This window comes from Nicotiana tomentosiformis, chromosome 8 (assembly GCF_000390325.3).
Source record: "Nicotiana tomentosiformis chromosome 8, ASM39032v3, whole genome shotgun sequence".
NCBI lineage: Eukaryota > Viridiplantae > Streptophyta > Magnoliopsida > Solanales > Solanaceae > Nicotiana > Nicotiana tomentosiformis.
The window spans coordinates 86,536,892-86,549,239 of record NC_090819.1 but is presented as its reverse complement, the minus strand read 5'-3'; the positions used below and the strand labels follow the sequence as shown (position 1 = coordinate 86,549,239).

The following is a 12,348-nucleotide window of genomic DNA, read 5'->3' as shown; positions in this document are numbered from 1 at the left end:
CCAAATTCCAACTTGGTCCGAGCCTCGTCCGATTGATACTCGGGGGCCCCGGGGCCCCGTCCGAACGTACCAACAAGTTTGAAAGCAAAAACGGACTCGCTCGAACTCTCAGAATGCCCGAAACAACATTAAAACTAAGAATCACACCCTAAAACCAATTGAATCAAACTTAAGAACTTCAAGCTCTTCCATTTACTTTCAATGCACTGAAACGTACTTATACTACTCGGAATGATACCAAATTTTGCGTGCAAGTCTTAAATGACACTTCGGAACTATTCCCGGTCTCGGAATTCCGTTTGGACCTCGATATTACCAAAACCCGCTCCAAACCAAATTTTAAATAACTTTTAAAACCTTCAAGAACCAACTTTCACTATTGGGCGCCAAAACGCTCCTGGGTCATCCAAAACCCGATCCGAACACACGCCCAAGTCCAAAATCATCATACGAACCTATTGGAACCGTCAAATCCTGATTCCGAGGTCGTTTACTCAAAATGTTGACCGAAGTCAAACTTGGCCTTTCAAGCCAACCTTAAGGAACCAAGTGTTCCGATTTCAACCCAAACTTTTCCAAATCCCGAACCAACTATCCCCGCAAGTCATAAATCAGTAAAAACATGTACCGGAAGTCTTATTAAGGGTAACAGGGTTCTAGAATGCAAAATAACCGGTTGAATCGTTACATTCTCCACCTCTTAAACAAACGTTCGTCCTCAAACGGGTTTAGATTCATACCTGAAGTGCTGAATAAGTGTGGATATCTGCTCTGCATGTCCTCCTCAGACTCCCAGGTCACCTTCTCGACTGGTTGTCCCCTCCACTGAACCTTTACCACGGAAATCCTCTTGGACCTCAACTGGCTATCATGCCTAGCAACAATAGCAACTGGCTCCTCCTCATAGCCCAAGCTCTCATCTAGCTGAATAGTGTTGAAGTCTAACACATGTGATAGGTCAGTATGGTACCGCCAGAGCATAGACACGTGAAAAACTTGATGAACCCCGGATAGGTTGGGAGGTAAAGCAAGCTCATACGCAACCTTCCCAACTCACCTCAACACCTCAAATGGGCCTATAAACCTTGGACTGAACTTGCCCTTCTTTTCGAATCTCATAATACCCTTCATCGGCGAGACTTTCAAGAGAACTTTCTCGCCTACCATAAATGATACATCACGCGCCTTCTGATCAGCATAACTCTTCTGTCTGGACAGTGCTGTGCGAAGTCGCTCCTGAATCAACTTTACCTTTTCCAAGGCATCCTTCACCAGATCAGTACCATATAACCTAGCCTCGCCGGGCTCAAACCACCCGATGGGAGAACGACATCGCCGACCATATAAAGCCTCAAATGGGGCCATCTCGATGCTGGACTGATAACTGTTGTTGTAAGCAAACTCGGCCAATGGCAAGAACTGATCCCACTGCCCCCCAAAGTCAATCACACATGCTCTCAGCATGTCCTCCAATATCTGAACTGTCAGCTCTGACTGTCTGTCGGTCTGTGGATGAAACGTTGTGCTGAGCTCTACACGGGTCCCCAACTCACTCTATACGGCTCTCCAGAAATGTGAAGTGAACTGAGAGCCTCTATCTGATATGATGGAAACAGGAACACCGTGCAACCGAACTATCTCCCTAATATAAATCTGGGCCAATTTCTCTGATGTATAGGTAGTCACAACCGGAATGAAGTGTGACGACTTGGTCAATCTGTCGACAATGACCCAAACTGCATCAAACATCTGCAAGGTCCGCGGTAATCCAACTACGAAGTCCATAGTGATGCGCTCCCATTTCCACTCAGGTATAGTCATCTGCTGAAGTAGGCCACCTGGCCTTTGGTGCTCATACTTGACCTGCTAGCAATTTAGACACCTAGCTACATACTCCACTATGTCTTTCTTCATCCGCCGCCACCAATAATGTTGTCTCAGGTCACGATACATCTTCACAGCACCTGGATGAATAGAATACCGAGAACTGTGTGCCTCCTCTAGAATCCTCTCCCTCAAGCCATCGACATTAGGAACACATAGACGACCCTGGAGTCACAGAATACCATCCTCGCCAATAGAAACTTCTTTAGTACCACCCTGAAGTACTGTCTCTCTAAAAACTGCCAAGTGCGGATCATCAAACTGTCGGGCTTTGATCTGCCCCAATAATGAAGACTGAGCAACAACACATACAAGAACCCAGCTGAGCTATGAAATATCCAACCTCACAAGTCTGTTAGCCAAGGACTGAATGTACAAAGCTAATGGCCTTTCCTCCGCTGAAATAAATGGCAAGCTACCCATACTCTCTGCCTTCCTGCTTAAGGCATCCGCGACCACATTTGCCTTGCCCGGATGATAAAGAATGGTGATATCATAATCCTTCAGTAACTCGAGCCACCTGCGTTGCCTCAAAATGAGATCCCTTTGCTTGAACAAATGCTATAAGATGCGATGATCAGCATAAACCTCACATGGCACCCCATACAGATAATGCCTCCATATCTTAAGAGCATGAACAATCGCGCCTAACTCCAAATCGTGTACAGGGTAATTCTTCTCATGAATCTTCAGTTGGCGCGAAGCATATGCAATAACTCGCCCCTCCTGCATCAATACACAACCCAAGCCAACGCGTGAAGCGTCGCAATATACCGTATACATCCCCGAGCCGGAAAGTAACACTAGAACTGGTGTTGTAGTCAAAGCTGTCTTGAGCTTCTGGAAGCTCGCCTCACAATCATCGGACCAATGGAGCGGAGCACACTTTTGGGTCAATCTAGTCAGAGGTGCTGCAATGGATGCGAATCCCTGCACAAACCGACGATAATAACCTGCCAACCCCAGGAAACTCCTGATCTTAGTCGCCGAAGTGGGACGAGGCTAACTCTGAACTGCCTCAATCTTCTTGGGATCCACTTTAATACCCTCTCCTGATACAACATGCCCCAAGAATGCCACGGACTCTAGCCAAAACTCACATTTGGAGAACTTAGCATATAGCTCCTGCTCTCGTAATGTCTGAAGTACCACTCTCAAATGCTGCTCGTGCTCCCCCAGGCTACGTGAGTAAATCAAGATGTCATCAATGAAGACAATAACAAAGGAATCAATATAAGGCCTAAACACTCTGTTCATCAAATCCATGAATGTCGTTGGGGCATTAGTCAAACCGAAGGACATCAGTAGAAACTCATAATGACCATATCTGGTACGGAAGGCAGTCTTCGAAACATCTGAGTCCCGAATCTTCAACTGATGGTACCCTGATCTCAAGTCGATCTTAGAAAACACCCTAGCACCCTGCAACTGGTCGAACAAATCATCGATACGCGGCAGCGGGTACTTGTTCTTGATGGTAACCTTGTTCAAATGGCGGTAATCAATGCACATCCGCATAGTCCCATCTTTCTTCTTCAAAAATAACATTGGTGCACCCCAAGGTGATATACTTGGTCTGACAAACCCCTTTGCCAATAACTCCTAAAGCTGCTCCTTCAGCTCTTTCGGAGCCATACGGTATGATGGGATAGATATAGGCTGGGTACCTGGAGCCAAATCAATACGGAAATCAATATCACAATCTGGCGGCATGCCAGGAAGGTCAGAAGGAAACACATCGGCAAATTCCCGAACTACTGGCACTGAATCAATCATCGGAGACTCTGCAGTGGTACCCCGAACATATGCTAGATACGCCAAACAACCCTTCTTGACCAGATGTCGACCCTTCAGAAAAGAGATAACCTGACTAGATGAACTAACGGAAGAACCCTTCCAATCCAATATCGGCAACTCTGGCATCGCTAAAGTAACAGTCATGGCATAACAATCAAGGATGGCGTGATATGGGGATAACCAGTCCATGCCCAGGATGACCTCAAAATCGATCATATTAAGTAACAGAAGGTCTGCTATAGTCTCGTAACCACAGAATGTAACCACACAGGACCGGTAGATATGATTCACAACCACAGAATCGCCCACAGAAGTGGACACATAAACAAGAGGACCCAAGGACTCACGAGGAATATCCAGGAAATGAGCAAACATAGATAACACATATAAATAGGTAGACCCTGGATCAAATAATACTAAAGCATCCCTACCGCATACAGAAATAATACATGTGATCACGGCATCTGAGGCCACTGCATCTGGTCTGGCCGAAAAAGCATAGAATCTAGCTGGAGCACCGGTTGGCTGGCCTCCGCCTGGCTGAACAATAGCTGGCTGACCTCCCCCTGCCTGGCCTCTACCTCTAGGACGGCCCCTACCTGCCTGTCCTCCACCTCTATGCGGTCGGACGGCTGGTGTTGTAATCATAGGCTGATGACCCTGCTGTACTGCCTTGACCCAAAGTCTGGGACAAAATCTCTTCATGTGACCCAGATCCCCACACGCGTAACAACCTCGTGGTACCATAGACTACTGTCCCGAAGTCTGATCCTGATGGCCTGAATACCCACTAGAAGAACCCTGGATGGCTGGTGGGCGGTATGTACTCTTTGGCATAGCACTGAAGTAGGCACTAGAGGAATCTTAATGAACTGGTGGGCGATAAGAACTCTCTGGCATAGCACTGAAATAGGGTCGTGCTGGAGCACCCCGAGGAGGTGGTGGTGGTGTTGGATATGTGGGCCTGCTAGGCTGACCCCTCCCAAACTGACCTCTTCCCCTAGCCGGGGCACCTCTAAACTCTCCCAAAAATCGGGTCCTCTTGTCCTGCTGCATCTGCTCTCTACCCCTCTGGCGGTAGCCCTCAATCCTCCGAGAAATCTCTACCACTAGCTGATAATCAGTACCCATCTCAACCTCTCTGGCCATGCTAGCCCGAATACTAGGGTGTAACCCCGCAACAAATCTCTGCACTCTCTCTGCGTCCGTAGGAAGTATCATAAGTGCATGGCGAGACAACTCAGAAAATATCGCCTCATAATCGGTCACAGACATCTGACCCTGCTCGAGCTGCTCTAACTGACACCACAACTCTTCCCTCTAAGAGGGTGGAATATACATGTCCAATAGAAGCCGTGTAAACTGATCCCAAGTCATGGGAAGAGAACCCGCTGGTCTGCCAAGAAAGTAAGACTGCCACCATCTACGGGCCCTGCCCTCTAGCTGGAAAGCGGTGAAATCTACTCCATGTGACTCCAATATCCCCATGTTGTGCAGTCTGTCCCTGCACTGATCAATGAAGTACTAGGGGTCCTCATGCCGCTCACCCCCGAAGATAGGAGGGTGTAGCCTAGTCCATCTGTCCAGTAGCTTCTGCAGATTGCCGTCCGCAGCTGGTCTAGGCTCAGGTGTTGCTGCGGTAACTGGCTGGGCCCTGCCCACGGGTAGTGTACCCGGAGTCTGATATACTGCAGCTGCGTGCCCAGGAGCTTGAGCAGTAGGGGTCTGTGCTCCCCCTCCTACCTGAGATATGGCTGGGTCTGCTGGAAATAAACCTGCCTAGGTCATAGTGTCCATGAACCGCAGCATACGGCCCATGACCTCCTGAAAGCCCAGTGCTGTCATGAAATCCATCGGGGCTGGATCTGGAAGAGGCACCTCACCCAGCTCCTCTATGATGGGATCCTCCACTGGATTTGCTGGTGGTGCTACTGGGGCAGCTCTGGGATGCCCTTGTCCCCTCCCTCGGGCTGGTGCCCTCCCCCGACCTCTGCCTCGGCCTTTAGCAACAGGGGGAGCAGCTCCTCCCAGGTCTGGAATGTCCGTTGTACGTGTCCTCACCATTTGTGAGAGAATAAAAGAAGGAAACTTAGTATACCATCAACTGCACAATAAGAGATGAATAAAGAGTAGTTTCCTAACACCCTATAGCCTCTCGAAGATAAGTACGGACGTCTTCGCACCGATCCGTAAGACTCTACTAGACCTGCCCATAACTTGTGAGACCAACGTGAACCTAGTGCTCTGATACCATGTTGTCATGACCCAATTCCATTATAGGCCGTGATGGCGCCCAACACCATTGTTAGGCAAGCCAACACTGATCGACTAGTGACTTCCCGCTTAGATGAATTTGAAAACGATAGCTTTTTCCTTGTTTTGAAAAAAAAAGATTTAGGAGTTTGCAATTTGAACATAAATAAATGGAAGCAATTAGTACTAATCATAATCATATGAGCAAACCAAAACCATAAGTCTACTAGTGTGTGTGCCAAGACCTGGTGTCACAAGTATGTGGGAAATCTAGTAGAATATACAAAACAATGCTAGCCTACTATCTACAAGAAAATAGACAGAAAATAAAAGAACATAAGAAAGACTCCAGCTGCTGCAGAACGCCTCAAAAGGGCAGCTCACCGGGAAGTCTCGAGCTGGGAAATCAGTCTACGTGCCTGACTGGTGGCCAGATGCACCTGCCTCAAATCCTGTATAATCAACTACAGAAGCGTAGCGTGAGTACATAAAAATATGTACCCAGTAAGTATCTAGTCTAACCTCAAAGAAGTAGTGACGAGGGGTCGACTTCGACACTCACTAGGGCTGACAATATAATAATATGTGATTCAAAATAAACATGATACACAGAACTAACAATAAACTCAGAACAAGAAATAACCGTACAGTTCTTCCATCATATCTAAGAAACCAAAATACTTCCTTCCTTTTAAACTTGCGACGCGGTTAAATATAAGAGAGTAGTGGAAATAGTCACCCCGCTTGCGAAATATACTTGTGACGCGGTTAAATATAAATATAACGTAATGTTTCTCAACTCTTTTCAAAATATTAATTTACTTGAAACCTTTGAAATCTTGAAATCCTCAACTTAGTTCCATTCAATGCAAATAAACAATTATGTTCAGATAACGGTACCCACAAAGCATGGTGTATGCCTGGAACTACCCGGACATAACAAGAATAGTAGCTACGTACGGACTCTCGTCACTTCGTGCGTACGTAGCCCCCACAAATAATCATATATTAATTAAGTTCACCTATGGGGAAATTTCCCTCTTACAAGGTTAGAAAAGAGACTTACCTAGCTTTAAGGCCTACTTTCCGGTCCAAGCTTATGCCCAAACCCTCAACTTGGTGCCGAACAATCCAAAACTATTCAAATAGTGTAGAAACTAATCAATATAGGCTTAAAAGTTCATATCCCTACTATTTAAGTAATTTCCCAACTCTAAATGCAAGATTCCTAAAATTCACCCCCGGGACCACGTGCCCGGATTTCAGAATTTTTTAAAGATAGTTGTTACCCATAACCTTAGGAACATAAATATATGATTTTTACTAAATTCCATAACGAATTTCATGGTTAAATTGCATTTTTATCAAAAACTTATCTAAACCCGTAATTTCCACTAATTTACATGTTATAACCTACCCATAAACCATGTATTTAACTCACATTTGATAGGAATTACTTACCTCAACTAGTTGATGGAAATCCCCTCTCTAACCAGCTCCAAAATCGCCCCTAAGAAGAGTAAGAAGTGAGCAAAAGTGCTCAAATCCCGATTTAAAACATCACTGCCTTTCAGCGACTTCCGCACCTGCGGTTAAATTGGCGCACTTGCGATTCCGCTTCTGCGGACATCTCGCGCCGGTGCGGACCAAAGCTAGGCTGCCTTATCTCGCTTCTGCGCCCAGGTGATCGCACCTGCAGCCACGTATCAGCGACAAACGACGTGCATCTGCGACACTGTCCGCTCCTGCGATGCCTGCCTTCGCACCTGCGCTTTCGCAGGTGCGGTCCTTCTTCCGCTTCTGCGATGGCTGGGCAGCCTATGCTGGGACGCATCTTCGATCATGGGGCTCTCACCTGTGAGCTCACACCTGCGGCTGACCAAGCGCAAGTGCAATTATGACAGCATCTGGAGCTTCAGCTTTGGCTTCCAAATTCCAACTTGGTCCGAGCCTCGTCCGATTGACACTCGGGGGCCCCGGGGCCCCGTCCGAACGTAACAACAAGTTTGAAATCAGAAAACAGACTCGCTCGAACTCTCAAAACGCCCGAAACAACATTAAAACTAAGAATCACACCCTAAAACCAATTGAATCAAACTTAAGAACTTCAAGTTCTTCCATTTACTTCCAATGCGCGAAACGTACTTATACTACTTGGAATGACACCAAATTTTGTATGCAAGTCTTAAATAACACTACGAAACTATTCCCGGTCTCAGAATTCCGTTTGGACCTTTATATTACCAAAACCCACTCCAAACTAAATTTTAAAGAACTTCTAAAACCTTCAAGAACCAACTTTCACTATTGGGCGCCAAAACGCTCCCGGGTCATCCAAAACCCGATCCGAACACACGCCCAAGTCCGAAATAATCATACGAACCTATTAGAACCGTCAAATCCCGATTCCAAGGTCGTTTACTCAAAATGTTGACCGAAGTCAAACTTTGCCTTTCAAGCCAACCTTAAGGAACCAAGTGTTCCGATTTCAACCCAAACTCTTCCAAATCCCTAACCAACCATCCCCGCAAGTCATAAATCAGTAAAAGCATGTACGGAAAGTCTTATTTAGGGGAACGGGGTTCTACAAAGCAAAAAGATCGGTTGGGTCATTACACATGGCCGCACCTGCGCTCCCCCAGCTCGCACCTGCGACCAATGTTCCGCATGTGTGATTGCACCAGAAAGCTTCAGCTACAACAGTCTCTCAAACTCTTTGATCTGAAAACCATCCGAAATTAACCCGAGGCCCCCGGGAGCTCAACCCATTATACCAATAAGTCCTAAAACATGATATGAACTTAGTCGAGCCCTCAAATCACCTTAAACAACATCAAAAATACGAATCGCACCCCAATTCAAGCCTAATGAAAACTAAGGAATTCCAACTTCTACAAACGATGCCGAAACCTATCAAATCATGTCCGATTGACCTCAAGTTTCGCACACAAGTCACATTTGACATTACGAACCTACTCCAAATTCCGGAATCGGAATCGACCCCAATATCAAAAAGTACACTCCCGGTTAAACTTTCCAAAAAAATTAATTTTTGCCATTTCAAGCCTAATTCAACTACGGACCTCCAAATCAGAATCCGGACACGCTCCTAAGTCCAAAATCACCCAACGGAGCTAACGGAACAACCAAAACTCCAGTCCGAAGTTGTTTACACACAAGTCAACATCCGATCAACCATTTCAACTTAAGCTTTCAACCTTGAGACTAAGTGTCTCAATTCATTCTGAAATCCCTCCGGACCCGAACCTACTAACCCGTCAAGTCACAAGACAGCTATAAAGCACAAAATGAGCTGTAAATGGGGGAATGGGGCTATAACTCTCGAAACAACCGGCCGGGTTGTTACAACTATTCATGTTGTTTTATATCGTTTCTCGACCATCTCAATCCATAAGCAAAGGGAACATAATCTTTTGTAAACAAAAGCTTGGTGTCGTGATCAAAAGATGCAATTGACAGTCATTTTTCTTCTGCAGTTAGATATGGTGGATCTTCGTTTATGATGATAGTGGACCTGAAGATCAATAAATTAGAATACATTTTGACGACCCATTCGAGAACAAATCTTAGTAAAGTGTGAGGGCACTAGGTGGAAAGAAAAATAGGTACAATAACTAATTGTACTTTTTACTATATATAAATTTTTGCTTAAACAATTCCCTTTCCCTCTCCCTATTTCTCTCTCCATTCTCCCTCCCCTAGCCAGCTCTAACGGTTACTTGTACGACCGGCGGCCGGCAACCACCAAAGACGACGGCGACCACCCACACCCAGCAGGTAAGTCCCCTCTCTATCCCCCATCTCTCTCGTCTCTCCCCCATCTCTCTCGCCTCCCCCCCCCCTCCTCTCTCTTTCCTTCCTTCTCCCCCACACTCCCACAACTAATAGAGGCGTCATCTCCGGTGACCGTTGCCCGCTGGCGCCCCCTTTTCTGGTGACTACAGCAACACTTTTTTCCCTTTATTTTCTTCTTCTTCTTCTTCTTCTTTTTCCCATTGTTTTTCTTATCCCCCCTTTTATCTTCTTTTCCTCTCCCTTCGCTTCTGCTGGTGCGGTACTACTGCCCGCCGATGACTTTTTCGGTGACGCTCCCTTGTTCCTGCGTGTAACCCCCTACTGTTTTTATCCCCCCCCCCCCCTCCTTTCCCTTATTTTCCTCTCCCATTTCCTTTCTTTGCTACTACTAAGGCTTCACCAGTGGTAGCGGTGACAGCCCATCCCCCTCTTTCTTGGTGTCGTGGTATTTTGTGCGTATTGCAGGTAAGAGTTGGTGGCTATTGGCGACGAGTTGGACGTGTGCGTGCAATCATTGGAGAACAGCCAGGCGAGTGTTAGTAAAGGGCGGCAGGAATTTGGACGGGAATGCACTAGGTGCCGCAACATCGTCATGTGCATCAAGACAATCTCCAAGTTCTATTCACGGGATTTGGTACCTCCCATATTCCTGTTAATATTCTTTGTGTTAGCTAGATTATTGCCATTTTAGTTCGCATTAGTTTAATCTCCATATTAGCGGGTCTGTAGTTACAACTTGTTCTCTTCTGGTTTGGTTTGTTGACTCTTTTGTGTTAGTGATTTCCTTAGTCTGTCGTAGGTATAGCGGTTGTAGTCTGGGATGGTAGAGTAAGGTCATGTCCTTAGGAGAAGGGGTGGGGGGTAGGCTAGGGGTCAGGGGGTGGGGAAGGAGGCAGGGAAGTTAAGGGGAGCAAGGGAGCCTATATGTTGAGAATTGGGTCATGGAACATAGGAACATTGACGGGTAAGTTTATAGAGTTGGCGAAGATCCTCTAGAAAGGAAGGTCAATATATTGTGTGTCCAGGAGACAAGGTGGGTAGGATCGAAGGCGAGGGATGCGGACGGTTACAAGCTTTGGTACTCTGGAGTCCAGAAGGGTAAGAATGGAGTAGGTATTCTTGTGGATAGGGATCTTAGAGAGTCTGTGGTTGAAGTTAGGCGAGTGAATGATAAATTAATGACTATTAAGTTGGTGGTTGGAGAGTGCACCCTAAATGTCGTTAGCTCCTATGCACCGTATGCGGGCATGGATGAGGAGGTTAAAAGGCGCTTCTGGGAGGGGTTGGATGAGATTGTATGTAATGTTCCGCTTGCTGAGAGGTTATTTATATGAGGGGACTTCAATGGTCATATTGGGTCGACTGCAGGTGGCTATGGCGAGGTGCATGGCGGCTTTGGCTTTGGGGATAGGAACGGAGGAGGTACTTCGCTGTTGGAGTTCGCTAAGACTTTTGAGTTGGTGATTGCGAACTCTAGTTTTCCGAAGATAGAGGAGCACTTGGTTACTTTCCGAAGTGCGGTGGCAAGGACTCAGATTGACTATCTTCTCCTCAGGAGATGTGACAGAGGGTTGTGCAAGGATTGCAAGGTTATCCCTGGTGAGATCCTCGCGACGCAGCATAGGCTCTTGGTGATGGACGTTGGTATTATGTTAAAGATGAAGAAGAGGCCTGTACGAGGACGATTGAGGATCAGGTGAAGAGTCTTGACTAAGGAAAAATCTCAGGAGTTGGAGGGGAGGTTAGCGGCTATGGGAGCCTGGAGTAGTAGCGGAGACGCGAGCGTTATGTGGGCAACGATGATAGACTGTATAAGGGAGGTTATGAGAGAGGTGTTAGGGGTCTCGACGGTCTACTCTGGTGGGCACAAAGGCGACTGGTGGTGGAATGAAGTGGTTCAAGGTAAAGTGTAAGCGAAGAAGGCGACATACCTGGAGTTAGTAGGGAGCACAGGTGAGGAGGAGAGGAGAGTGAACATGGAGAGGTATAAGGTAGCTAGGAAGGAGGCTAAGCTGGCGGTCACGGAAGCTAAGACTGCGGCTTTTGGTCGTCTGTACGAGGAACTGGGGGACAAAGGCGGGGAGAAGAAGTTATTCCGGTTGATCAAGGTGAGAGAGAAGAAGGCTCGGGATTTGGACCAAATGAGGTGCATCAAGGACGAGGATGGTAGAGTATTGATGGTTGAGGCCCAGATTAAGAGGAGATGGCATACTTACTTTCATAAACTTCTAAATGAAGAAGGGGATCGGGATATTGAGTTATGTGAGTTGGAGCATTCCAAGAGTCAGTGTGACTTTGGATACTGTAGGCGCATCAAGGTTGAAAACGTCGTGGGAGCTATGCGTAAGATGAATAGGGACAGAGAGACCGGGCCAAACGAAATTCCGGTGGAATTTTGGAGGTGTGTGGGAAGAGCAGGCTTGGTGTGGCTGACTAGGCTGTTTAATGTTATTTTTGGGACGAAGAGGATGTCGGATGAGTGGAGGTGGAGTACGGTAGTTCCATTGTATAAGAACTAAGGTGATATCCAGAGTTGTAACAACTATATGGGTATCAAACTACTGAGCCATACCATAAAAGTTTGGGAGAGGGTGGTAG

The 12,348-nt window shown here is 46.6% G+C and overlaps 3 protein-coding genes across 3 annotated transcripts; 2 read left to right on the top strand and 1 right to left on the bottom strand.

Annotated features, from left to right (window-relative positions):
- Positions 1-3,486: 3,486 nt before the first annotated feature.
- LOC138897775 (uncharacterized) lies at positions 3,487-5,745 on the bottom strand. The gene is made up of 3 exons (XM_070183786.1): positions 5,503-5,745; positions 4,674-5,001; positions 3,487-4,082 (listed from the first exon to the last, which is right to left on the bottom strand). Exons 1-3 carry the CDS (start codon positions 5,743-5,745, stop codon positions 3,487-3,489), a joined length of 1,167 nt encoding a protein of 388 aa, XP_070039887.1.
- Positions 5,746-10,928: 5,183 nt separating this feature from the next.
- Positions 10,929-11,450, top strand: LOC138897774 (uncharacterized). The gene is made up of 2 exons (XM_070183785.1): positions 10,929-11,049; positions 11,119-11,450. Exons 1-2 carry the CDS (start codon positions 10,929-10,931, stop codon positions 11,448-11,450), a joined length of 453 nt encoding a protein of 150 aa, XP_070039886.1.
- Positions 11,451-11,726: 276 nt separating this feature from the next.
- LOC138897773 (uncharacterized) lies at positions 11,727-12,269 on the top strand. The gene has a single exon (XM_070183784.1). It carries the CDS (start codon positions 11,727-11,729, stop codon positions 12,267-12,269), a length of 543 nt encoding a protein of 180 aa, XP_070039885.1.
- The last annotated feature ends 79 nt before the right edge of the window (positions 12,270-12,348 follow it).